General features: G+C 60.1%; 1 protein-coding gene across 2 annotated transcripts; it reads left to right on the forward strand.

The window, feature by feature from the left end:
* Positions 1 to 62: 62 nt before the first annotated feature.
* On the forward strand, positions 63 to 25947 carry SMG5 (SMG5 nonsense mediated mRNA decay factor). Of its 2 annotated transcripts, XM_042924976.1 has the most exons (22): positions 63 to 308; positions 3952 to 4050; positions 4562 to 4685; positions 5051 to 5207; positions 7238 to 7327; positions 8263 to 8352; positions 9024 to 9102; positions 11168 to 11293; positions 11365 to 11433; positions 11580 to 11788; positions 12445 to 12582; positions 12714 to 13298; positions 14974 to 15149; positions 16129 to 16204; positions 16774 to 16949; positions 17981 to 18139; positions 21273 to 21332; positions 22434 to 22593; positions 23011 to 23101; positions 23955 to 24029; positions 24338 to 24476; positions 24667 to 25947. In XM_042924976.1, the coding sequence occupies exons 1-22, from the start codon at positions 235 to 237 to the stop codon at positions 24748 to 24750; spliced, it is 3036 nt and encodes a 1011-aa protein (XP_042780910.1). In that variant the 5' UTR covers positions 63 to 234; the 3' UTR covers positions 24751 to 25947. The 2 variants fall into 2 exon arrangements, with proteins under 2 accessions (XP_042780910.1, XP_042780911.1); XM_042924977.1 differs by lacking the exons at positions 63 to 308; positions 3952 to 4050 and having other exon boundaries at positions 4595 to 4685; positions 8168 to 8352.
* The last annotated feature ends 777 nt before the right edge of the window (positions 25948 to 26724 follow it).

Below are 26724 nucleotides of genomic sequence, written 5' to 3' on the forward strand. Positions count from 1 at the left end.
CTTCCCCCCCTTCCCCCCCGCCGCCGCCGCCGCCGCCGGCCCGCCGCTGAGCCGCCACTATCGCGAGATTTGGCAGGCGGAGGAGGAGCTGTCGCGGGCAGCCGCCTCACAGCGATGGCGGCCGAGCAGGGCCGGCGGCGGTGGCGGCTGCGGCTCCGGCCGAACGCGGCAGTGGTGACGGTAGCGGCGGGCGGCGGGGGCCTGTGACCGGGAGCCGCCCCGGACCCGGGCACCATGAGCCAAGGCCCCCCCCCAGGGGAGAGCAGCGAGCCCGAGGCGAAGGTCCTCCACACCAAGCGGCTTTACCGGTGAGGGGCCGGGGCGTGCGTGCGGCCGCCGGGGGAAGTGGGCGCCGCGGGGGCGGGGCCGCGGCGGGCGGGGCCCGGGTGCGGGCCGGGGCGGGGGTGGGCGCCGGGGCCGGGCCGGGGCCGGGGCCGGGCGGCCTGGGGAAGCACGTGGGCTGGGCCCCTGGCCGGGAGCCTCGGGCTGGCCCCGGCTGTGCGGCGGGCGGGCGGCCGGGTCGGGAGGTGAGGGAGGGGCGCAGACGGAGCAAACCCGGAAGGGAGTGGCGCCCCGAACCCCGCAGGACGCGGAGGGGACAGCCCTGGGCTGCGGTCCGCGGGGCCGGGCGCTTCGCCGCTCGCCGTGTGACCTTGGGCCTCCTGAAGAGGACGGGCCGGGGTGGGATGCGCTCTGAAGCCCCTCGTGGCTCTAATTTTGGGGGGAGTTTGAATGAAGAGAGGGGGAGAGACCGAAGGCTCGTTGTGTTGGCTTGGACGGGCCGCGAAAGGCTTTGAGTCCAGAGTGTCCTTAGGTCATGGGAGCCCATCTCAGGGCACCCGGGGACTCCTGATCCTGAGTCCTCTGCTTCCTCCCAGCCTCATGACTACGGTGTCTTGCCAGACAGCTTCCATTCCTGGTTTCTGATTTCCACAGAGCCACTGGCACTGCTCAGGACACCGCCAGCCCCCGTCCCTCTGTTGGGAACAGGCCCGCATGAGGTCTTCCCACCCAGGGTCAAGGATTGGGGGGGGGAGGGGAGGCGGGGCGTTGGTGTGTGTGTTTGGGGGGGGGGGTGCAGCCGGAACATGGGCTCCAGCACTGGGTCAGAACGGGGTGAAGTTTGAGACCAAGTTGAATTTTGTGCTTTCCGCTGGGGAGTAGGGCTTGGGCTGTTGGCTGGGCTCAGGCTCTGTAGAACACGGGTGTTTGCAGAAGACCCCCCTCAGAGCAGGGGGCCCCCTCCTGGCAGTGAAAGAGGCCAGAGCACGTTGTCTTCTCCCTCGAGTGGGCATCCTGCCTGCCGGGGCTTTGTCAGGCAGAGGCACAGGGGAGTATAGGCTGCTCCAAAAATAGAAGAGTGATCCGATCCGGCAGCCCCCGGGGCTCCCACTGCGGGCTGCCCCCCGCCGTCTCAGGGCCAGCGCGGACTTGGCTGGGGCTGGCACGTGTGCCTCGTCATGCTGCCGAATGTCACGCTGCCTGTCAGAGCGTGGGCCCTGCCTGCAAGATTCCTTCCTGGTCTCCAGCTTCGGGTAATAGCTCTGGTCATCCTGATCCTTCTCAGATCTGGTTCTTTTCTCGAGCCGCCACCCTCACAGCTCGGACTGACCGGAGGTGATGCGTTTGCGCAGGCGGCCTACATCTGTGCCCCTGGGTACCCCTGCCTGGGATTGTACGCTTTTGGCTCCGAGCGGGGTGGAAATAAACGTGAGGCAGCAGGTGTCTGTTTTTGTCCTTTATTAAAGCCGCGGTGATGGTTGGAAGGAACTGGGGGAGGAAGGTCTGACTGCCGTGCCCAAGATAAATGTGTTGGTAGACTATGAAACTGTCTCTCTGAGCGTCAGTAAATTTGGGAAATTCCCACAGTCTGCTTACAGAAATGAAATTCTGAAATGCTTTAAAGCCCTTCCGAAGAAAAGGCAGCAGCAGAAGGAATGCTGGAAGGGCCACAAATACCAGTTAATTAGGCCAGTTAACGGACTTTACAAAAGATGTTTTTCGGGGCACCTGGCTGGCTCAGTCAGTAGAGCGTGCAACTCTTGATCTTGGGGTCGGGAGTTGGAGCCCCACGTTGGGCCTAGAGATTACTTTTTAAAAAAGGAATTTGCAATTAGAACTTCCTAAAGTAATGGTTATTAACCTTTTATCTGGATCAAGAATCTAAGGAGAACTCTGAAGCCTGTCCATAAAGACGTATGCGCACACTCCTTATGTTGGTGCACAGCACTGACATGAAAAAGCCCCGCCCTGGGGAACTAGGCTGGCGTAGAGTAAGTCACACCCCTGCCATCAAGGGCCAGGCTAAAAGGGCTCAGCCCCCCTCTCCAGGCCCAGAGGGTGTTTGGACAAATGCTGAGCGCTCAGGTTTGCCTGTGAGAAGGCCTAGATCACCGTGCCGCCCACTCTGGGTGCTGGCGGTCACCGTGCCCTGTACAAGGTAGCCGTGAGTGGTGAGCCACCTGAGCCCGCACAGGGTGCCATCCTGCGGTGGCCCGCTTCCCCTGCCCAGGAGCACATGTTTCAGGATTCCGAAACAACCTTGGATTGTTTGGGGGATCATCACTCTCCCCTTTTTGGTAGCTTTTGTGCCCAGAGCTGTGTCTGATTTCACCTGTTCTCACGGCAGCTGTCCGTCACCCTCTGGGTTTCGCCCTTCTAGAGATGACACCTCCCTTTGGCGCTTCTTAGCCATCCATTGTAGACTTTCCTTTGTCTTCAGGTCTGTAGTCTCCTCCTTAGCCTTATAGCAGGAAAGATGAAAACTAACACTTACTGAACACTTCCCATGTATGAGGCACTGTTCTGAGTGCTTTGTGTAGTAGCTAATTTAAGTCTCACAAAGTAGGTGATGATATTATTTCCATTTTGCAGATGGGAGAACTGGGACATGAGCTAGGTATTTTACCCAGCACCCAGAGCCTACACCCTAATATCAAAGAATTCCTTCAGCAGAATCCAGGAGACCTTACGCCTAAACAGCTCAGTCCCCACCCCCCGCTGCCATTTTCCCATATCCCACTATTTCAAAAACAGAATTTTATGCTACGAATGCATTTCTTTTATGTCAGAGATAATAAACCCTTGCATAATTAATTCATTCCATTGTTTATTGAATGCTTACCATATATCAATGTCCTATATAAATTCTTTCCTTGAATTCTGACAGCCCTCTGAGGTAGCTGCTACTGTTCTCTCCATTTTTATGGATGTGGCAACTAAGACTTAAAGAGGTTAGGTACTTTACCCAAAGTTACTGAGTTAGAAAGACACACAGCCAGGGATCAAACTCTAGATTTTCTGCCTATCACAGTGTAGGCTCTTTGCATTAAGGGGGCCTACCTCCTAGGGCGCCTGGGTGTCTCAGTTGATTAAGCGTCGGACTTCAGCTCAGGTCATGATCTCGAGGTCCATGGGTTCGAGCCCCATGTCAGGCTCTGTGCTGACAGCTGGGAGCCTGGAGCCTGCTTTGGATTCTGTGTCGTCTTCTCTCTCTGCCCCTTCCCCTGCTCACACTCTGTCTCTCTCTGCCTCTCAAAAACGAATAAATGTTAAAAAAAAAAAAAAAGAAGAAGAAGAGTCTACCTTCTTATATCACAGGATTTCTCTACTTTGACGCTGTTGATGTTTGGGGCTGGATAGTTATTGTGGTGGGCTGTCCTGTGCATTGTGGGGTGTCTCGCAGCACCCACTAAATGTCAGTAGCAACTCCTCCCACACCCTCAAACCCCTGCGGCAAGTGGAGACAATAAGAAACGTCTGTTGTTGCCAAACGTCCCCTGGGATGGAGAGCTGTTACATTCGGAGGGAGACTGTGTTCGGCTTGTTTTGCTCAGCCTGCAGCCCGCCCACTTCCCCTAATTCTGTAGCTCCTCCTCCAGGATCGGAGGCCCCCCAGCCTGCGTGAACACGTTCATGGCTCAGGGACTGCGTGCCTGTGTTTCCCTCCAGGGCTGTGGTGGAGGCCGTGCATCGACTTGACCTCATCCTTTGCAACAAAACCGCTTATCAAGAAGTGTTCAAACCAGAGAACATTAGCCTGAGGAACAAGTAAGCTGGAGACTGCAGAACCGCAGATCCTTACGGTTTCTCTACCCCCTCTCCGCCTGAAACTCTGTCGCATATAGACACCTGTTCTCTCTCACCTCCTGGCCTCGTGGTACAATAACGGGCTGTGAACGCTGGCCTTCCTGAGAGAAGAGATGGGGACCCCTCGTTCTCTCTGAAGCTCCTGCATCTAACAGACTGGAGCCATACGAATGGCATTGGAGCTGGGGGGCTGGCCATGCTGCTCCATGACAGGGAAGAAAGATGGGGTAAAGAGGCAGAAAAAAAGGAGAGAAATGTGCAGGGGAAGAAGAAGACTATTACAGTTCTTACTGTTCCTGCCTCTATCCTCTGGGGCTCCCACTGTCCCCCCAGAACTGCTCTTTGTCCTGGGTCGTGCAGACTGACCCTGGACGTCTCTTGGGAGGCACAGGGACTTCTCGGCCGGGTATTGGCAGATGCCTCCTTGCTCCGCTCAGGACGGTCAGTCTCTTGTGCTCCTCTGTACCCGCAGGCTGCGTGAGCTCTGTGTCAAGCTCATGTTCCTGCACCCGGTGGACTATGGGAGGAAGGCTGAGGAGCTGCTGTGGAGAAAGGTGTACTATGAAGTTATTCAGCTTATCAAGACTAACAAAAAGGTAAGGGGAGGTCCTGGGTCCTGAGAAGAAATGCGTCTAAAGAGGGAAGCTAAGAAAGGAGGAGACAGCTAGGAAAGTGGGCCAGGACACGGCTGGAGAAAGGGCAGCCGCGGAAAAGATGGCAGAAAGGAGGGAGGGGGTCAGGGGTACTTCGGATCCGGGCAGGAAAGGAGCCTCATCCCAGATGGGAAGACCAGAGAAGTGGATCTGCGGGTGGGGGGATAACTCGTGAGTGAGAAGAGGTGTGGATGCAGTTCAGAGCCAAGAAGATAAGTTACTTTCCTCCCGAAGGAACGGGGTTAGGGAGGGGGAACCGTCCTCTGAGCATCTTGCTTAGCCAGCCCCTTCCCTTTCCCGACGCCCAGCACATCCACAGCCGCAGCACCTTGGAATGTGCCTACAGGACACATCTGGTGGCTGGGATTGGCTTCTACCAGCACCTGCTTCTCTACATCCAGTCCCACTACCAGCTGGAGCTTCAGTGCTGCATCGACTGGACCCACGTCACCGACCCCCTCATAGGTCAGTGAAATCTGAAAGGTGGGCTTGAGGAGGAAGATTCTGTGCCTCCACATCTGGCCTTCTTATTCTTCTGGGTCGGCGTCGCTTGTGACCCGGCCGGGCCGGAGGATTCTAGCAAGACCTGCACGTGGCTCGTGGCGTATGGTTCATCCAAGCAAGCGCGTGACGTAGGGTGAAGATGTTCAGGAAAGAGAAGGGTTTCTTTTGTTCTGGGACTGTAGACTGAGGTGTAGTCGGAGGGAGGGATGGAATGATCTAGAGCGGGGCTGGCTCTGCAAGACAATATTAATAACATTTATTGGCTTCTCCCAGTTGAGTTTGGCTGGCACTGTTTCTTTTTCTTTGTTTTTTTAAAGTTTGTACTTAAGTAATTACCATGCCCAACATGGGGCTCAAACTCAGGACCCCGATATCAAGAGCTGCACGCTCTACTGACTGAGCCAGCCCGGCACCCCTGGCACTGTTTCTTTTAACTTCAGAGATTGTTTCCCAGTGTTTTTGTAAGTAGCGAAGGTCTTGGAAACGTCCAGGGATTACAGACGCTTCTGCACGGTAGCACGTGTCTCCGTGCACCTGCCCCAGGGTCGGTGGCCGTGCTGTACCTCCGTCTCTCATTGGCGGTTTTCTTTTTAGTCTGGCCACCCTCTGGCACTCCTCCCCTCCACCCCTGAGCCCCTTGCTTCTCACCTCCCTGCCCCTGCCCTGCTGCACCCTCTGGGTCCCGGTTTGTGACCCTGCCACCACATGGTAGCATTCTCCCGTCAGAAGCACAGCACTGCATTTCGTGCATTTACAAAAAATTATTTAAAAACGAAACAAGGGGCACTTGGGTGGCTCAGTTCGTTAAGCGTACAGCTGTTGATTTCAGCTCAGTTCCTGATCTCGTGGTTCATGGGTTCAAACCCTGTGTCAGGCTCCTAGCTGACAGTGTTTGGGATTCTCTCTCTCTCCCTCCTCTCTCTCTGCCCCTCCCTTGCTTGCTCTCTCTCACAGAATAAACTTTTAAAAATAAAAACAAAACAACCTAACCTAAGACCGCCCTCACAGGCCTTGTACCAGATGGCCAGCGGGGTCCACAGTCCAAAAACAGGTGAAGAACCCTTACCTCAAAGAATCAGTTCCCCAAACTCCCGTTTTCCTCCTCATCGATGTTTTCTCATGCAGCCAGCTAAGAGGTGTCTGTAGAAAACACTAGGAAGGGCTTTTCAGAGTGGGAGTCACACAGCCAGCAGAGTGGCTGCAAGGTGGCATGGACAAGGGGACGGGCTCTGGAGCCGGTCTGCCTTTTGAATCCTGGCTCTGCCGCTTACCCGCTGTGTGACAGCTCTCCATGATGAGAGCGGCCACCTCATGGGGTTGCTGGAGGGTCGGTGAAGTTGACACTGAACAGTGCTCGGACTGGTCCCTATCACGTGAGGAAACTGCCTCCCAAAGAGCTCAGGCTCTCTGGACTGAGGTTACACAGCTGCTGGGGGGAGGGGGGATGAGAGCCCGGCACATGGGGCTCTGGCCACGCCTGTCCTCATGCAAGGCAAGCTCACCCGTCTCCCTCGTGGGCGGACTGTCCAGTGGGCGGCCTTCTCGGGGGGGCCTCCGCCCCCAGGTGGAAGCCAGGAGCGCTTACCTTGGCCTCATTCAGGCCATTCTTCTGGGCGGGTCTCGTCTGTACCCAGACCTTTCAGCTTTGGTCCGCCTCACCACTCAGGCAGGACACCCAAGACTGTCCTGACACCGGAGCTTCTCCTCTTCGTCCTTTCTAGAAGCCTTCTGTGATGACCTTTCACATAGCCATTCCCCAGGGCACTGTCCTGGGTCCGGGACCCTAGCCTATCTCCTCTGGTTTGTGGAAGGACTCCTACCTGCGAGCCTCTGTCGACCTGTGTTCCTGGAGGAGTGTCTTCTGTGTCCCGTAACACAGTCTTTTCAAGACTAGCGGTGGATTTCTGATCTCCTTTCTCCACCTAGGAAAGGTGTTTCCCCTCAGGTAGGAGGCAGGGGGATGCACTTCTAGGTTTCTCTGTCTTTTTCAGGATGCAAGAAGCCAGTATCTGCCTCGGGGAAGGAGATGGACTGGGCACAGATGGCGTGCCACCGGTGTCTCATGTACCTGGGGGATTTGTGTAAGAATCTGAACTCTTTGTTTTCTGTTTGGGGCTCCGGGACAGGGGGAAAGCTGCTTCGTTTGTTGGTACCGCCCTTTAGGTGCTGGGAGAGCAGGGGGACGTTTGGCCGCTGTGACTCTTTCCTTCAGTCATTCAATGTTCCCTTCTTTTCGCTGCCTTTCCGTTAGCAGAAAGGTTCAGTGAACACAGAAGAAGGCAAATGAGCTTTGAGAAAGTCTGAGTGGTAACTCGGTTTCAGTGGTGGGTTAGGAAGGTTTTAATTCGGTGCTTTTCTCCTTTGGAGTTTTCTCTTGATGGACTCCTAGAGGAGTAGAAGTTAGACTTCGTGGAGGACCTACCTGCCCAACAGATGTTTCTCAGAGTGAAAAAGTGCTCCCTTGCTTGATGGCCCCCGGGTCTCTAGTCCTGGCAGCCAAAGGTTCCTCATTAGGCTGTTGGGGGGGGGCTGTAGGATTATCTTTTATTTCCTGAGGCTCCTCTCCTTGGCCCCAGCCCACTTCTGGACCTCTGATAAGCAGTATGCACAGGGAGAGGCAAGCTGCTTCGTGTTAGATGGACCAGGTGTCCGTAGTAAGGTCTGGACGTTACAGGACGGTAATGTCCAGTTGCGTTCTGGATCCAAACACCAGAGGTCTTTGCAAGCAGTTACATCTGCCGTGGGTCCCCTTCCTTGGGGAGAGAGAACCAAGAACCTGTTATCAACACCAAATAGTCTCTACATTTCGAAGCTACCCACAAGCAAGAGAGAGTTGAACGATTTGTTCATGGTCACGCAGAGTTAAGATTGTGCCAGAGACCCAAGCAGCCTGCCTCCTAGCTCAGCTATCTTCCTCCCAGGCTCTTACTACAGCTGCACAGAGTGGACTCCCAGACGAGGGGACGTTTTTCTGAAACGCGGCATCACGGAGTTTTCTTCCTCCTCTCTCCTGCAGCACGGTATCAGAATGAATTAGCTGGCGTAGACACCGAGCTGCTAGCTGAGAGATTTTACTATCAAGCCCTGTCAGTAGCCCCCCAGATTGGTAAGTGGCACCCCCGCTTGGGCCTCCCTCCCCAGCCGCATTTTCCAAGAGGAAGACCACGTTGAGACAGCAGGCAGGCCGCGCCGGCTCCCTAGGTCCCCCCGCACTCGGTCCCGCCACACTTCACCTCGGTTGTGCGTTGTCCCCCTCGTAACGCACGCTCGAGAGAAATGCAGTCTTGATCTAAGGAGGGAGGCAGAGGGGAAGGACGAGAAGATGGCTTCCCTGTCCCCGAGGTCTCTGTGGGAGGAGGAAACTCCACTTCAGCTGTTTTTCTCGCAGGAGGCACAGAGAGAAGAGCTAAGGCTCCATTATAGGGAGAGGTGAGGATTATTAGCCCGTAGGCAGGAGAGCTCAGAGGTGAGAAACCGAGCCGGGGTAGAGGAGAAGGCTCCGTGACGTACCATCACCCCTGCGAGAGCCACAGCCACCAGTGAGGGGGTGACACCCCCGGGGGCTGAAATCCCCGGTAGGCCAGGCCGGGCAGGACTAGACTGATAGGAAGGGAGTCTGCGATCGGCGATCCCCTGGAGACGCGGCAGAGTCCACTGCTCGTCACCCGAGGCCCCGTTGTTCTCCCCCCGGGTTCGCCGCCGCTTGGCACCCGTTGGTCCTGGCAGCTCCGGGTGCGTATCGTGTCCGCAGACCGCGTGACGTCTCTCTCTCTCCAGGAATGCCCTTCAACCAGCTGGGCACGCTCGCGGGCAGCAAGTACTACAACGTGGAAGCTATGTACTGCTACCTCCGCTGGTGAGCATTCGCCCGCCCCTTCCCCGGCCCAGCTGTCCCGTCCGTGCTGCTCCTGCTCGGGTTTCTCGCCTCCCTTTTCTAGCTCCTGGCTGAAATAGGGGAAGCGGAGACTGAGGGGTCCCTCCTGTCAGGGGCGCTCTGACACAGCCCTGCTGCTTTTCACAAGTCCACCTGGATGTGTAGGAACTGGGGCGGCCGGGAACACTGCCCACCATCTTGAAAAAAGTAAATTCGATCTAGTCAGTAAAATGTTACCGAAGTAGTGGATGACGAGAACTGCAGAACTGTAGATCTTCAGTGTTTTGAGGTGCCCTGATGACAGGGTGGGCCAGGGTTAGGGTGGCTCGCTGCCTCCCTGGTGCTGACGTTCCGCTCTCAGAATCAGGGACATCGTTTTCGGAGGCCTGGACTCGGGTGGGCAGTCTGCTGAGTCAGCATACCCGAGTGGGGCCGGGTAGGTGGGGGTGCCACCGACCGGGCCGTCGTCGGCATAAACTGGCTGGGACTCACCTGCTGCCGCCTAGTCAGGGCCACCTTAAACTTGAGCAGCCAGTCACGTGCGGGACAGGCTGATATAAACCCGGCTTCAAGGCAGAGGGAATAAGCTGGTCTTCATAACTTTGCTGATCAAATACTAAAGTATAAGGTATGGTCCCGCCTCATAATTCCATGTGCCACGTCCCTTGGTTCACCTGGTCCAGGAAAGCTCTTCCTTGTATCAACAGAGTATTTGCTCTTGAGGTGCCTGTCTCCTTTTCTGAATCCGTGCAGGACACCCCCCAACCCCCACCCCCACGGATGCCACTGTGTTCGTTCTTAAATATAGTTCTCAGGTTTGTAGCCTTCCGTTGTATCTTCTCTATGCCTCACATGCCTTCCAGGGAATGCCCTCTTGTCCTTGGTCCCTCATCACAGTCATGGTTGTGATTTAGGGTGAATCATTTCCAGAGAGCCCAGCACATCCAGGTTTGGAAGGTGCCCGCTAAGGTCCTGCCCTGCTGTGTGTGCTAAGCACATCTCGTCGTTCCTGAGTCAGGCATTTGGGTAGGGCTCAGTTGGGCGGTTCTTTTCCCCTGGTGGCCTTGTCTAGGATCAGTCGCTGGTGTTCAGCTGACCTGGGGGCTGATAGGTCTGAAGCGAGGCTCATCTGCCCCCCCCGCCCCCCAATGTGGTCTTTCTTGCGGAGAGATAGATGTGTTACACGGGAGCTCAGAGCTCCCAACAGTGAAGAATGACCCAAGAGATGTGGAAATAGAATGTCAGTCCTTTATGGCCTGAGCCTGGAAGCTGGCCGAGTCACTTCCACAGTGTTCTGTGGGTCAGAGCACTTGCATTGCGTCGTCCTCTCCCCCTGGCCCTCTATTAAAGGGGAGCAGGCAGAAAACCCACGTGTGGATGGAAGGAGGGTCAAAAAATTTGTGGCTACCTTTTACTCACAAGCAGATATCCTTTTCTGTACCTTGTTCTTTATGACGAAGAGGTTTCTTCCCCCAGGAAAGACATTAGAAACAGTACAGTGCCGGTGTCGTAGACGCCGTAGTGAGACAGGTTTGGGTTGGGGACTCCTCTCCACCATGCGTTAGCCGTGTGGCCTTGGCCGCATTCTTGTCCTTCCAGGCTCCATCTTCTCATGCGTATATGCCGACAGGGTCAGGTGCAGTGCCTGACATGTGGGGGCCACTCCGTACACACTCCTCCTATTCAGAAGAGTGTTGTAAGGACACTTAGTTGTGTGTGTAAATACCCTTGTACGTGGTCGCCCCTTGTTGACTGCTACCTGTTAAGTGCTCTATACTGTAAAAAAGACAAAGGGTATCTTAGGGACGGTGATGAACTTGAGTTTGTGAATATAGAGGAAGCGAAGGCATTAATTACATTTTGATTGATCTAGAAGTCGTGTCTGTATTTTATCTGGAAAGATGGCCTTCACTCTGAGTGTGTCCGTGGGAGGGGAGGCTGGGGGTAGCTTGTACTGCTAGAAGCATTGCTCCCTAAAACAGAGCGGAGCACCGTCCCCCTCCGCCCGCCGCCAAGAGCCCGTAGCTTCCCTCTGCGTCTCCCACAGCATCCAGTCGGAGGTGTCCTTTGAGGGGGCCTACGGGAATCTCAAGCGGTTGTATGACAAGGCTGCCAAAATGTACCACCAGCTAAAGAAGTGTGAGACTCGGAAACTCTCCCCCAGCAGGAAGCGGTGAGTAGGGCCTGTGGGGCGCAGGGGCCCTGCGGCTGCCGGCCTTTTACCTGGGGCTCCTCTCCTTCCAGATGTAAAGACATTAAGAGGTTGCTGGTGAACTTCATGTACCTGCAAAGCCTCCTGCAGCCCAGAAGCAGGTGAGCGGAAGAGGGCCGGCACACGGAGCGCGTCCTGCCAGCCCCCGGCAGGGCGGTTCTCTCCGAAGTCTCCCCTGTGTCCCCAGCTCTTGGTGCCCGCCCCAGGCCGCATCTCTGACCTCCCTGCCGCTCCTGCCCTTCCGCAGCCCGGTGGACGCGGAGCTCACGTCCCTCTGCCAGTCGGTCCTGGAGGACTTCAACCTGTGCCTCTTCTACCTGCCCTCCTCACCCACCCTCAGCCTGGCCAGCGAGGGCGAGGAGGACTACGAGGGCGGCTACGCTTTCCTCCCGGACCTTCTCATCTTCCAGATGCTCATCGTCTGTCTCATGGGTGTGCACAGCTTGAAGAGAGCAGGTGACTCCCTGTGTGCCCTGCCCTCTCCCCCCGGCATCCGGGGTCCTCGGTGCTCTTCCCGTAGCTCCTTATTCCCGAACTTCCTCCCGTGAGCAGTGCCGTCGCCACCTGTGTCACTGCTTGGCTGTGGGAGCGCGAGGGATGAGGAACCCCACCCTGAAGTTGCTCTGGTGAACGAACGAGGGCGACTGCATATCTTCACCCCTTCCAGTCCCACAGACACAGTCTTGGCCGTGACCCAGGCGGACGAGAGGGCAGGATAGTGAGCTGAGGGTGCAGACCGAGTTTAGACCTTGCTATTGGGGGCAGTCAGGCAGTTCTGCGGGCCTTCCCGGCAGAGGTGTGTGTGGGGCCGGCCTGGGAGGGCGGGAGAGGCCGGGCTGGGTGTGCAGGTGCTTGGGCTGCGAGGAGGAGCCGGTGTGAAGGCATCAGAGCCAGGGAGGACGGCGTGGCACGAGAGGGTATGCTTGCCCGAGGAGGCACAGAGCGAGCTGGCACATTCTAGATGCAGAGACCTGAGGAGTCTGTTTTCCTTAGAGGAGGCTTCGAGGGGTAGTTGGATCCTTGGAAGGGTTGAGAACATGAGATGGGATTGGAGCCGCGGGCGCCCGCTCGTCGGAGCCCTGGGCCCTAACGCCTGGCTCCCCTGGCTTTAGGATCCAAGCAGTACAGCGCGGCCATCGCCTTCACCCTGGCCCTCTTCTCCCACCTCGTCAATCACGTCAACATACGGCTACAGGCTGAGCTGGAGGAGGGCGAGAACCCCGTGCCGGCGTTCCAGAGTGATGGCACAGGTGCGGGAATGGGGGCGTGGCTGGGGAAGGGTCGCCTGGGACGCTGCGTCGAGGAGGGGGAACAAGCAGGTGTGCTTAGAGGTGGTACCAGAGAGCGCCTAGAACTTCTGGGCTCTGCTGTGTCCGCACAGATGAGCCCTTGGAGAAGGAGGAGGCGCCAGGCCCTGAGCCCCCTCCCGCAGCACCTCAAGCTGGTGAGGTCAGAAAGAGCCGGAAGTTCTCCCGCCTCTCCTGCCTCCGCCGCCGTCGCCATCCACCCAGAGCTGGGGATGACAGTGACCTGAGTGAAGGTTTTGAGTCGGACTCCAGCCATGACTCGGCCAGGGCCAGCGAGGGCTCGGACAGCGGCTCCGACAAGAGTCTGGAAGGTGGGGGAACGGCCTTTGATGCGGAGACAGACTCGGAAATGAACAGCCAAGAGTCCCGATCAGACCTGGAAGATATTGAGGATGAGGAGGGGACACGGTCCCCAGCCCTGGAGCCCCCTCGGCCCAGGTCAGAGGCTCCCGAGTCTCTCAATGGCCCACTGGGCCCCAGCGAGGCCAGCATTGCCAGCAATCTACAAGCCATGTCCACCCAGATGTTCCAGACCAAGCGCTGCTTCCGACTGGCCCCCACCTTCAGCAACCTGCTCCTCCAGCCCCCTGCCGAAGCCCCCACCGCGGCCAGCCGCAGGCCCTGTGTCAACGGAGATGCGGACAAGCCCTCGGAGCCAGGTACTTGGGCCTCTGGTCCTCGCCCTGCTCGGGTCCACACCTCCCCGCCATCTCCGCCGCAGTGCCTCCATCCCCGCGCTCGCTGCCGTACCTTCGGCCCTCTGCCCGTGGTGCTGTCCGGGAGCGTTTTCCCGGATTCCGCACTCCTGCTGGCTCCTCACTCCCAGCGCCTGTGCCGCCCCGCCTGTTTCGTGGTCTTCCCCTCCTCCCACCCCCCCGCCCTGCGGGTGTGGGGCTTTGCTCCCCGAACGACCGCTGCCATCTCCCCCTGGTGCCAGCCCATGTCCCACCGGGGCAGGTGGCTCCAGGGACCCCGCTCTCCTAGGGTCTTCCCTGCACGGGGGGCACCCATTGGCACAGCGAGTGTTTACTGAGCCTGTTGTCTGCCAGGCACTGGGCTGGACTGTTGTCGGCTGTTGTCTCGTTAAAATTTTTTTATTATTTTATTTATCATTATTATTTTTTTTTAACGTTTATTTACTTTTGAGACAGAGACAGAGCGTGAACGGGGGAGGGTCAGAGAGAGGGAGACACAGAATCCGAAGCAGGCTGTCAGCACAGAGCCCGACGCGGGGTTCAAACTCATGGACCGTGAAATCACAACCTGAGCCGAAGTCGGCTGCTTAACCGACTGAGCCACCCAGGCGCCCCTTAAAATTTTTTTTGAGAGAGAGTGAGCAAGTGTGGGGGAGGGGCAGACAGGGAGGGAGACAGAATCCTAAGCAGGCTCTGGGCTCTGAGCTGTCAGCACAGAGCCCGACGCAGGGCTCGAACCCATGAACCACGATATCACGAACTGAACTGAAGTCTGACGCTTAGCCAACTGGGCCACCCAGGTGCCCTGGGTGTTGTCTTGTTTAATTTTCACAGCAGCCCTTGTGGTGGAGGAGTTGTCCTCCCTGTGCTGTCCCTTGACCCTAGGCATCTGTGGCCCGTGCTCCTTTAGTCTGAAATGTACTTCCCCCCCCCCCCCCACTTGCCCAGAGCCTGTTGCTTGGCTAATTCTTACCTGCCCTCTGGCTTCTCCCTCGAATCGCTTGGTCTGGGATTCTTCCAAGGTTAGGTTAGATTTTCTCCCGTGGGTTCCTGTAGCCTCCGCCCCTCCACGGTTTCCAGGCCTTTAGTACTCAGGTGAGGCCGTCTGTTGACTGGGAGTCTCTGAGGGCAGGGCAGTCTGTGCTTGGACTGTTGTGTCCTCAGAACCTAACGCTGTGCCTGTGTGGTTGGGACTCAGGGAATGAATCCGAGAAGCGAGGAGGCTGATGTGCGGAGGCGAAGGGGCCTGCCCGGGGCTCTGACCTGCACAGGTGGACAGCTGGGGGCTGCGTAGTTCAGTTCTGTGTGCCTTGGCTCCCCCCCAATGGCCCCCTCCCGAGTGTCGGCCCTGCTTTCTGGCACAGAGCAGGTCCTTCATAAGTACCACTCGAGCGACCAGCTACGGACTCTTCACAGATTTGCCGGGATCAGGAAGAAGCATGTTTTAAAAGGCACCAGGGTCCTTGCTTGAAAGCAGCCCGTTAGCGGGTATAGAGAAATGAGGCAGAGCGCGTAGCGAATTCCCCGTCTGTCACATCAGAATTCTTCCAAAGAGTCCGGGCGAGCATGCCCCCACCCCTGGGGCTGAAGCCTGATGCCGCCTGCCTGCGGCTCACCCCATTCTCTGTGCCCGCCACAGCCTCTGAGGACGGCTCCGAGTCGGAGGGCAGCGAGTCCAGCGGGCGCTCCTGTCGGAACGAGCGCAGTGTCCAGGAGAAGCTGCAGGTGCTGGCGGCTGAAGGCCTGCTTCCTGCGGTCAAGGTCTTCCTGGACTGGCTGCGGGCCAACCCGGAGCTCATCGTCGTGTGTGCGCAGGTGCGGCTCCGGGGGAGTTGGGAGGTGGGGGGGAGGGGCCCCCTCACATGGTTCCGGCACGTCAGGCGCCTGCTTTGTGCTGGGCCCTTAGGCTTTTTATGGGGAAAGGGTTAGATGGGACCTCTGCTTCAAGAGCCTGTGGCCTGGGCTGAGACACAAATTCTCTGAACGGGGAAAGCAAGAGCTGCCTATTCTGCTTTGTGTCCATAGCGCTGGGCATTATGCCTGTGGTTGGGATCAGGCTTGATGAATGCGGGACGGGGGCGGGGGGTGGGGGGTGGGGGGTGGTGGCTGGTCTCTGATCCCGGGCCCAGAGTCCAGAGGGAGGAGAGCGCACCGAGTGGGGCCGCGGAGATAGGATCCAGGGGCGGAGGTGTTGGGGCGGGGAAGCAGCAGAGTCAGGTGTCAGGCTGGCGCCGTGGAGGACAGCGGGGCAGCGGCGCCTTCTCAGGTCCGGTCTGTCTTGAGCCTCGATGGCCCTGCGGCCTTGGCCCGGAGGTGTTTTATCACGGCAGCGCTCCGCTCCACCGCGAAGACCCTTGGGTCAAGGCCAGGCACGCCCTTGGGTGTGTGCTTATGTCTGCTGGCAGCTGGTTACTCACCGTCCTTGGTCATCAAGGGAGGTGTGGTAAAGGCGGGGATGCGGGGTCATGTCTCCACACGGGTGCCCCACAATGGGCACGTGGGGGCTCGGAGAGGTGCCTTCCCGGCACTCGAGCTCTTCCCGCTCCCAAGATCCAGAGGGTCCTTCCTGTGGTCTCGCCCCTGCCCACGAAAGCTGCAGCTGCTGATGAAGTTCAGCTGGGCCCATGGGCCCCCTTCATTCCTCATGGGACCAGCTCCCTATTTTGCAAGTCTTCCATGAGCCCGTCCCCGGCCTCTCTCGTAAACTTCCCCGTCAGCTCCCTCTAGGTCTGTGGCCATCGCCCCAGACCCCAGGTGTAGTACTTTCCTCTCGCTCCTGTCCGCTCCCCCCCAGAGCTCTCAGAGCCTGTGGAATCGCCTGTCTGTGTTGCTGAACCTGTTGCCAGCTGCCGGTGAACTCCAGGAGTCTGGTGAGTGAGGCCCTGGCACCACCCTCCCTTCCCCTCTCCCTCCGCAGTGGCCCCACAAAGCCCATCCCCCCTTCCTGGTAACCCAGCCTGGGGGTAAGGAGGTTAATGGGCCTCGCTGCCCAGCCACCCTGACACACAGCGGCCATTGTGGTGTCTGCGTCTCCGGTTTCCCCCGACACTGCCCTGCCGGTCGGCCAGGGAGTGTGCTCCCCGGGGAAGGCAAGGGGATGGGCGGGAGCAGCGAGGGGAGCCTGGGAGCCAGCGCCGGCTGCTGGTGCCCGTGCCTGTCCCTGAGTCAGCCTCTGCCTCCAGAGCTCATTCTCTCCTGCCGCCTTCCAGCTTTCCCCACCTCTGGCCTCGCCTGAGAGACGTGCCCTCCTCGTTTCCACCCTGCTGTCGGGGAGCCTTCCCCATCCGAGCCATTGTTGCCCCTGCCCAACCAGCTCTGGTCTTCCCGAGCCGTGCGGATGGCCCTGTGTGTCCATCTCTGTGTTCTCAAGGGGAAGAAGGGCCGTGTCCTCCGGGGGCTTCCATAGGGCAGGTGGTCTCACGTGTCTTCTTTCTCCCAGGCCTGGCCCTGTGTCCCGAGGTCCAGGACCTTCTCGAAGGTGGTGAACTGCCTGACCTGCCCTCTAGCCTGCTGCTCCCAGAGGACACGGCCCTTCGTAATCTGCCTCCCCTCCGGGCCGCCCATAGACGCTTTAACTTTGACACAGATCGGCCCCTGCTCAGCGCCTTAGAAGAGGTGAGGATGGGCTTTCTCATGCCACAGCTTCCGTTGTTAGTCTCACCTGGCAGCAAAGCAGGTAGCCCTACCGTCCAGGCAGGGAGAGTGTCCTTGGGCTGGGCTGGGCTGGGCGGGCTTCCTCCTGAGAGCCACGCAGCTCGCTTTCCTTCTTGGCAGGATGCTCGTCTACAGGCGAGTTGGTGTAGGACAGGCCTTGCTCCACTGTATCCACCTTTTATAGAGGGCGGAACAGGGACTCTCAGGGCTGGAAGAGACAGTGCTGCTCATCTAGGCCAGTTACTCTTTTTATACACACACGTATGTGTGTTTACTTAATATTAGAGAGAGCGCGCGCGTGTACAGAGGTGGGCAAGCCCGGGGGGGACAGAGAGAGGGAGGCATATAATCCTAGGCAGGCTCCGAGCTGTCCGTGCAGAGCCTGATGAGGGGTTCGAACTCATGAACCGCGAGATCATGACCTAATCTGAAGTCGCACGCTTAAGTGACAGCCACCCAGGTGCCCCAGGCCGGTCACCCGTGAATCTGCGTCACCACAGGGGCCATCTGGGGACAGCTGGGGAAAGCCAGGCGAGCCGGCCTCCCAGCACACACACGAGCCTCTTGGTTGCTTCTCTCCAGCCAGAGAAGCCTGGCTTTAGTCTTTTACGTTTTAGGATCCTAGAGAAGGGTTTTGTCTGAGGGGAAGGAGTCGTCGTGCCCACCAAAAAAATTGATGGGAAATGTCAGTGTAGTTTAATGCCCTCGTGTCACACACGAGGTCCTGAGGAGGGAGGTGGCATTAGTGCCCAGGTTTTCTCGCTCCCAGTGCAGCGCCCTGCCTCCCGTCTTCACCCGAGTTCTGGTTCTCCCAGGAGTCCCTGTTCTGGCACCAGGGGCTCTGGGCCTCGGTGCTCCCCTCTCCTACCCCGCGGAATGCAGGCCCTTCCCAGGAGCCCCTGTGGGCTGAGGGGCTGGGCTGCAGGGGCCGGGGGTGGGGTGGGGCTGGAGAGCCCTGCTCAGCCCCTCCCCCCACCACTGTGTCCCCTCAGTCGGTCGTGCGCGTCTGCTGCATCCGCAGCTTTGGCCACTTCGTCGCCCGCCTGCAAGGCAGCATCCTGCAGTTCAGCGCGGAGGCCGGCATCTTCGTCAGCATCGCCCAGTCTGAGCAGGAGGGCGTGTTGCCGCAGGCCCAGGCCCAGATCCGCATGGTGAGTCGGCCCGCCTCCCTCCCTGCCTGCTCTGCTCCCTGCCAGGCTCACTGAGAAGCCAGCCTGAGGGGCCCAGACAGATGGGGGTGCCCTGGATGGAAGAGCGTGCCGAGTGGGGTTGGGACGCCGAGCCCGGGGAGAGGGGGTGCAGGGAGGGCAGTGGCGGGCGGACCAGGGGGTGGGGAGTGAGAGGTGCCTGTGTCCAGACCGCCTGGGGGTCGAGGGCCGTGTCTGTCTGCTCCGGGTCTGAGCTGGGCACGTCACCTGACCTTGCTAAGCCTGTTTGCCTAGCAGTTACATGGCGTTGGCGGGGTTGACCTGGGGCTGTTGTGTGGACAGGATGGCCGTGTGTCTCAGGCACCCTGCCCACTGCAGGGTGTGTGCCCGGCAGGTGCTCCCAACCCTTCTTCCTCTCTAGGGGATGAAGACTGGGACCTGGGGGCAGGGGGGGGGTCTGGCTACCAGAGGCCGTGTAGGGTCACTCCCACCTCCAGCAGCCCCATAGAGTAGGACAGTCCTGGGGTTACAGCCTCCTCTGCGTTGGGTAGTTCAGTCCCCGAATTCTGACTGAGCGTCTGCGCCGTGCCAGACGTCCTGTCCCAGTCGGTCCTGTAGGCAGTGGGGCTATGGCGGCGAACAAGGTGGTCCTTTCTGTGTGAGGCTGGCTGATGCTCCGCGAGCAACCTTCGGGGTTCTACGGTCAGGCCCGCGTTGCCCCGAGCTGGAGGGGGCCAGGGCCTGGCACTGCAGCCTGGCCCACGCGTCGCGGCCAAAGCCTGGGGGCTCCTGCTTGTCCCAAGCCAGTCCCCTCCCCTGTGCCCTTCCTTTCCCCAGCCCCGGGCCTCCCCGCGTCTCTGAGCACCCCGTTCCTGCAGATGCTCTGCTTGGCTGGGAAGGGGCACAGGCTCCCGGAAACTCCCTTCGCTGTGTTCAAAGCAGGCACGTTCTGTTAAAAACAAACCTTTCGTATTGAGGCTTTTACTGTTCTGTAGAGAAAAACACAGAATTACAAAAATAATTCTGGGGAAATTACACAGCTTTAAAAAAATGTTAGTTTTTGTAGGCATTTCCTTTAGCCTGAAGCTCCCAAAGACTGTTCCGAGGGGAGAGGGCGTTCGCTCGGGTTCCGGACACCAGGTCACATCGCCTGCTGGGGCCGCGCCCGGCCCTGCCTCGGCCGCGGATGTGCGCCCTGAGGGGTGTCTCCCTCGGCACCGTGGTCTGGCCACACTGTTCTCCTCCAGCCGTGGCCAGGGCTGTGCGCAAAGCCCGCTTCGCCTGCGGCCGCTCGGTCAGCCCTTGGCGCGGCTCCGTGAGGCGCGTGCTTGCGCTCTCCTGCCCCGGACGAGGAGGCACCGTGAGCAGAGAGGGAGCGACCGCGGCAGAGCCGGGGCTGGGGGTAGACAGACTGGCTCTGCCCTGAGGCTCCAGCATCGACCCGGCTTAGGGACCCGTGTCTCCCCGAGGGACTCGGAAGCCCGCCTCTCCGAGCTGCCCGGCCCCGGGTGGACCCCCGCCCCCTGCGCTGCGCCTCGGGCGCCCCCAGCCCCCTCTGGAACGTGGCGCGTCCCGATTCCAGTTCCAGCCTGAGCGTTCATTTCCTGCGCTCGACTTCTACGGTGACCGCGTTAGCCGTTCTCGCCAGTCTGCCCACGGGGCCTGTGGGAAGGTGGCCATCACACAGGCTTGCGCGTCTCCCTCGCTTCCGCCACCGGTGTTTCTCCAGGGGGCTGTTCTTTGTTGTGCAGGACTCTGCGGGGGGGTAGGTGCGTACGCGGAACCGTAGTGTGATTGTCAGGCCAGGGTGTTGGGACCGGACAACACCGTTAACGGTAGAGTTCGTTCGTTTTCACTCGTTCTCCCGCTGATGTCTGTTTCCTTTTCTGGGCTCCCACATCACGTTGGGTTCTTACGTGTCCTTGTTCTGCTGCAGTCTGTGACAGTTCCTCAGTCTTCCTTCCAGGACCTTGGTGGTTCTGAAGAGTATCGGTCGCTTATGTTGTAGAATGTTGCTCACTTGACTTTGTCCAGATCCGTGTTAGCCGTGTATTCTGATGGTTGGAGTGGGATTGTGTGTTCCGGGTTAATGTGGTTTTTTTAAATGTTTGTTTTTGAGAGAGAGAGAGAGAGAGAGAGAGAGAGAGAGAGAGAGAGAGCGGGGAAGGGGTAGAGGATCCAAAGCAGGCTCTGCACTGACGGCCCAGTGTGGGACTCGAACTCACAACCTGTGAGATCATCACCTGAGCTGAAGTCAGATGTTTAGCCGACTGAGCCACCCAGCCGTCCCCCCACTGAGGTTAACGTCTTAAAGCACGCTGTGAGGACACCCCTTTGCTCATCAGAGAGCCTTCAGTGGCTCCCCCCACCCCGCCCCAGTATCTTTTAGGATAAGTCTCCATCCTTAACCTCATCTTCTAGACCCCAGTAAGGAATTGGGACATCCTCCGGAAGACCAAGGAAAGCCACCAGAGGGTTTTAGTCAGGACCGCGGTGGGCACCAGACGGCGTCGGCAGCATTGCTTTGGTCGCAGGCAGGGAAAGTGGATTGGGGTGGAGGCGGGGACCGGTGAGGCTGTGCTCGGCAGGGCGGGAGGAACCGGCCTAGACCGCGATCGTGCAGGGGTGACGAAGGAGGTGCGGTCACCGGACTGGAAAGCGGTGACTTCAGGAGCTGAGAGAGGGAAGGAACCGTCACGGCCAGCTCAGCCTCCTGACTTGGGCAGGCGGTGGCCTGTTACCAAGCTGGGGGGGGGGGCGGCAGGTTGTGAGGAGAGGAAGGGGCCGTCTGGGCTGGAGCTGGTGCTTTGGGGAAGTTGGCAGGTGGGCGGTGATGGAGGCAGCCCCGGAGGGGGGGGTCGGGCGGAGCAGAGATGAACAGTCCCGCGCAGCCGGCCGCCGTCCTGCTCCCTCCCGGGGTGTCTGCTCACAAGTTGCCCGTCGGAGAAACCCATTTTCTCCCAAGCCTCCCTTTCCCTCACCACCGGGAGCAAGAGCCGACTCTGTGTGCGGCCCCACCCGTTTCCGACCCTGGCGGTTCCTCTCGGATGATCTCTTAAACCTCTCGATGGCTGCGGAAAGGGTTACGGGCCCGGCTCTTGGCCCCAAGCTCAGCACGTGGTGTTTTGCCTCGTAGGCTCAGGAGGAAGCGCGTCGGAACAGGCTGATGCGGGACATGGCCCAGCTACGACTCCAGGTGAGCGGTCAGGCCTCGGGTGCTCCTGCCCCATCCTCCCGTCCCCCGCACTCCCACCCCGTCCTGCTGTCCCCCCCCACCCGGTCCTGCTGTCCCCCCACCCCGTCCTCCTGTCTCCCCCGCCCCATCCTCCTGTCCCCCGCACTCCTACCCTGTCCTTCTGTCACCCCCCACCCCATCCTTCTGTCACCCCCCACCCCGTCCTGCTGTCCCCCCACCCCGTCCTGCTGTCTCCCCCGCCCCATCCTCCCGTCCCCCGCACTCCCACCCCGTCCTGCTGTCCCCCCCACCCCGTCCTCCTGTCCTCCCCACCCCCACCCCCGCCCCATCCTCCTGTCCCCCGCACTCCCACCCCGTCCTTCTGTCACCCCCCACCCCGTCCTGCTGTCCCCCCCACCCCGTCCTGCTGTCTCCCCCGCCCCATCCTCCCGTCCCCCGCACTCCCACCCCGTCCTGCTGTCCCCCCCACCCCGTCCTCCTGTCCTCCCCACCCCCACCCCCGCCCCATCCTCCTGTCCCCCGCACTCCCACCCCGTCCTTCTGTCACCCCCCACCCCGTCCTGCTGTCCCCCCCACCCCGTCCTGCTGTCTCCCCCGCCCCATCCTCCCGTCCCCCGCACTCCCACCCCGTCCTGCTGTCCCCCCCACCCCGTCCTCCTGTCCTCCCCACCCCCACCCCCGCCCCATCCTCCTGTCCCCCGCACTCCCACCCCGTCCTTCTGTCACCCCCCACCCCGTCCTGCTGTCCCCCCCACCCTGTCCTCCTGTCTCCCCCACCCCCACCCCTGCTCTGATCCATGCCTCCCACCCCCATCCTGCTTTGTTCTGCCTCCCCATTCCGTAGTGGCCTTTACTTTGACCCAGATCACTTCTCAGACCACCTTCCCTTTCTCGTTTCCTGAGTCTTAATGCCCTTTCGGCCTTCGTTGGTCTGTTCCTTGTCTTTCTCTTTACCTTACCCTTCTTTCTGTCTCCTTTTTCTCCAAGGCCCTTGGTACAGGAGTCCCCCCCGTCCGCACAAGAACCCTCTTGGGTTCCATTTCCCCCTGCCTGCCCCAGGCTGCAGGCCCACGCAGCCCCACACTCTGCCTCTCTCCCCAGCTCGAGGTCTCTCAGCTAGAAGGGAGCCTGCAGCAGCCCAAGGCCCAGTCGGCAATGTCTCCCTACCTCGTCCCCGACACCCAGGCCCTCTGCCACCACCTCCCGGTTATCCGCCAGCTGGCCACCAGTGGCCGCTTCATTGTCATCATCCCGAGGACAGGTAGGCATACTGGGCAGGTGGTGGGACAGGGTGTGGCCACGAGAGGCTTTGGGTTTACAGTTGAGGGACCCTCATGGGGGCCCAGGTTACACACAGCGGCCTCAGTCAAGTCCTGCCACCTTTCTAAAGCTCAGTCTCTTCAGCTATGAAGTGTGTGTGACAATCTCTATTTAACTCTTGACTTATGAGACAGTTGGGAGAAACAGAAAAGTCTAAGTGAACTCACTTGGTAAATCGCTAGGTACATTGCTCGCAGGTTGTACTCTGAAAGGCCTCGGGAGCCCCATAGGAGCCACAGTCCCCGCTTTTCCTGCAGCACGTGCTAGAATGGGCTCAGATGGCCTCCTGCAGGGCCCCACGCCACCAAGGCACGGGCTCATGTGTTTTGTCCTTCCCCACCTCCACCTCCCCCACCAGTGATCGACGGCCTGGATTTGCTGAAGAAGGAACACCCAGGGGCCCGGGATGGGATCCGATACCTGGAGGCAGAGTTTAAAAAAGGAAACAGGTGAGTGGGGCCCCGGCAGGGTGACTCCTGAGCCCCGTGTCGGTCTCCCAGTCGACAGACGCATGTTTGCTCTCGCTCCCTTGGGTGAGACACACGCTTGTAATCCTGCTCACTGCGCGGGAAGGCAGGCCGGAGACTGGATGGAGGGTGGTCGGTGGGCCTGGAGCCCCGTGGGGCGTTCTGACCTGCAGTGTGTCTGCCTCTGGGGCAGCCGGGAGAGAGCATCACCAGGGAGATGGGGGCAGACCTCTGACTGCAGGCTGCGGGCTCCTCTGCAGGAGTCGCTCCTGCTCTAGGGTCGGGCCGGTGGCAGAGTTTCCCGGGCTGGGAGCGCCTCCTCTGGCCCGCGCACATCCCGCCGGAGCTGTGCAGGGACGAGCAGGTGGCGGTGGGTCGGCGCTCTGTCCAGTACAGGCCCTTCTTTCTGGGCTTTGGGGCCAGAAGAGCAGCAGGCGGCGGGTGCGGAAGAGGGAGAGGCCGGCCCCTGCTCCCCCCGCCTCTGCCTCTGCCTCTGCCTCTGCCTCTGCCTCTGCCTCTGCCTCTGCCTGCCCAGGAAGCTGCACAAAGCCCGCTTGTCTGGGCCTGGTCTCCAGAAGCCCTGACTTGAAAAGCATCCGCCCGCTTCTCCTCTTCCAGCTCCTCCCCTGGGAGGAACCAAACGCTCCGTGTTATCGGGAGGAAAAGCAAGCTGGGCTCAGCCGCCAGGAAGCCACTTTGAAATGGCTCCGAACAGAGCTGCGAAGGGAGAGAGGCGCCCCTCCCCCTCCCCGGGGCCACAATGAGGTGCTTTGTGTGAGGCGCCCGCCCGCCCTCTCCTCTGACCCCCCACCTCCCTCTGCCGCCTCCTTCCCAGGTATATTCGCTGCCAGAAAGAGGTGGGAAAGAGCTTCGAGAGGCACAAGCTGAAGAGGCAGGATGCGGATGCCTGGTAAGACGTCAGCCCGGCGCTCCTGGGCCTCAGGTCGCTGCTGCCTCGCTGCTCTCTGAGCAGGGCCAGCCCAGGGCCACCTGTTCGTGTCCCCTCAGAGGGAGTAAGAAGTTGCAGCCCCAGACCCCCTGTCGCCCTGAGAGTCTTGGTGTCCTTGCTCAGTGTACGTGGGCCCGCTGGACACCTTCCAGAAACACTGCCCCTGACTGCCTGTTGCCCTCCCTGTCCCCAGCTTCCCCCGTGCCCTGGTGATCATGGAGTCCAGGTTCTAATGCGGGGCTCGACCCTCTTCCTCCTCCTCCTACCAGGACCCTCTATAAGATCCTGGACAGCTGCAAACAGCTGACCCTGGCCCAGGGGGCAGGTGAGGAGGATCCAAGCGGCATGGTGACCATTGTCACGGGCCTCCCACTGGATGACCCCAGTGCGCTGTCAGGCCCTATGCAGGTGGGTCACAGGGGGACCTGGGGGGCGGGGGTGAACGGGGAAGGGGTGCCAGAGTAGAACCCCCCCCCCCCCCCCAGACTACTCTGTACGGGTACTTTTTCCTCCTCTGCCGCCCCTCCCCCCACCCTGCGAATGGTCCTGGAGTTCAGGAGGTCAGGCCCCCACCATCAGCCCCCCTCCCGTTCCTCAGGCAGCCCTGCAGGCCGCTGCACACGCCAGTGTGGACATCAAGAATGTTCTGGATTTCTACAAGCAGTGGAAGGAGATTGGTTGAGATGGACCCCCAGGCCCTGCAGTGGGGCTGACTCCAGATCTCTCCTGCCCTCCCTGGCAGCCAGGACCGCCACCTGTAGTCACCCCACCACACGCAGACTTCACTCACGCACGCACGCAGAAAGGAGGCCGCAGGGAGGGCCCGGGAGCCGCAGGGAGGGCCCGGAGCCGGCCGGGAGGGCGGGTCCCCTTGTTGCCAAGACGTCAGGAAAGCAAGGGAAGTGCTTGGAGCAGGAGAGGCCTGTGGGCCCCCAGCCCGCCCTTCTGCCTCGGCCCCCTGCTGTCCCTGGGGGCAGGCGGCAGGCACGGGGGCGTCTGTGTTCCACGGGAGTGGTCTGTGGACCTCCGAGGGGGAGGGGCGGCAGGGCCCCTCTTCCTCACGGTGCAGGGTGGTCGGGGCCGGGGCGGACCCTCCGGCACTGCGGGAAGAATTGGGTAACACCAGACATCTGACTGGTTCTGTGCGGACCCTTTCCTCCTCAAGGACCTCCCGTTCTCCCTCTGCGCAGGCTGGGCAGCTCTGGAGCCTTGGGGACTCTTCGAGAAGAGGGGCCTGGAGCTGCCCGCACCGTTAGCAGAGCCAGGGCTTGCGACCCTCCTGCCGCCGCAGGGGCCCGCCCACCCGGTTGCCCCGCGTCTGCCTTCTCTCCATCTGTCCGGTTCCAGGGCAGGGAGCAGGCCCGTGTGCCAGTGAGGGCTCCTGGGCCCGCCCGCCCAGTGGGCGTGTGCGGGGCCGAGTGGGATGCCAGTACGAGGAGGGGGTGCGGTGTGAGGCCGCCGGCCCCCTTGCTGTCTTGGCGAGGCCCTTAAAGCTGCCCGGCCAGGGGCCCGCTGTCCTGGAAGGGCTGAGCCGGGGCTCTCGGGGCCAGTGGCAGGTGAAGTGGGGGCTGAGGTCACGAGGAGCTCGGGGCGGCGGCTGGAGCATCGAGTGCAGGTTGTGGGGGGGCCCCGGCCGGGACCCCCTGGGGTCCCTTTCCCTGGGGCTGGCCAAGGGGGCCTGGGGGTCTTGGCTCTGTTGCCGCCTCCCCCAGCACTAGCCTCTCCTCCCAGGCTGTTCTCAGAGGAAAGCGGGTTTCTTGTCTCCTTCCTCTAAGACCGCGTGTCTGGGACAACCAGGGGGAGTGGGGTCACCCCCATTCCCAGTCCCTGGCAGAGACTGAGACTAAGGCATCACTTAATAAAGACCCCTCGAAGCCCACTCCCTGTCTCCTGGTGCCATTCTGTACACTTTCTTTTAATTTAAATACATATTTTTTATTTTTTATTTATTTTTGAGAGAGAGTGGGGGGGGGGAGGGGCAGAGAGAGAGGAGACACAGACTCCGAAGCAGGCTCCAGGCTCCGAGCTGTCAGCACAGAGCCCGATGTGACAGCCCGATGTGGGGCTTGAACTCACAAATGGCGAGATCACGACCTGAGCCGAAATCCGTGGCTTAACTGACTGAGCCACCCAGGCACCCCCGTTCTGCACGGTTGTATTGGGATGTTGGAGGTTTCTTGCTGAAGCGGCTTTTCAAGATGCCGGCACCTCAGGAGAAAGCTCCGGAGATGCTCTTGTGAAGGACGTCGTCCAGTTCGTTGGCCCCGTGAGCTGAGCTGGCGCCTTGGCTGGGGTGCTGGCTGCGTGAAAACCAGTGAGCCCCGCCCCCCCCCCCCCCCGGGGCAATTCGCTGCTCCTGCTGGCCCTTCTGAGTCAGACACATGCTCTTCCTCAAGGGGGACGTGGGGGTGAGCCTGGAGAGCGGCCTCCGGGCCCTCAGTCCCCGACCCTCTGCAGGGACAGGCACCTCAACGTGTGTCTGGGGAGTGAACACGCCGGGCAGTTCCCTTGTGCTTGAACCAGCGTTCGGTAAAGGCTTTTGCTCTGGTCTCTGCCCGGCCCTGGCCGCTGAGAGGTGCTCTCTGAAGTCACAAGTCAGGAGTGGGGTTCCGGTGCCTGGCCTCAGGCAGAGCCACCCGCTCCTGGGAGGACCTGG

This window comes from Panthera leo, chromosome F3 (genome assembly GCF_018350215.1).
Source record: "Panthera leo isolate Ple1 chromosome F3, P.leo_Ple1_pat1.1, whole genome shotgun sequence".
In the NCBI taxonomy this organism is placed as follows: Eukaryota; Metazoa; Chordata; class Mammalia; order Carnivora; family Felidae; genus Panthera; species Panthera leo.

Bases quoted from the DNA above. Each gene is read 5' to 3' on its own strand.
- SMG5 (XM_042924976.1), top strand. From the start codon at position 235: ATGAGCCAAGGCCCCCCCCCAGGGGAGAGCAGCGAGCCCGAGGCGAAG. The intron at 9,103-11,167 runs GTGAGCATTCGC...CGTCTCCCACAG, and splicing joins ATGTACTGCTACCTCCGCTG to CATCCAGTCGGAGGTGTCCT. The intron at 16,950-17,980 runs GTGAGGATGGGC...GTGTCCCCTCAG, and splicing joins TGCTCAGCGCCTTAGAAGAG to TCGGTCGTGCGCGTCTGCTG.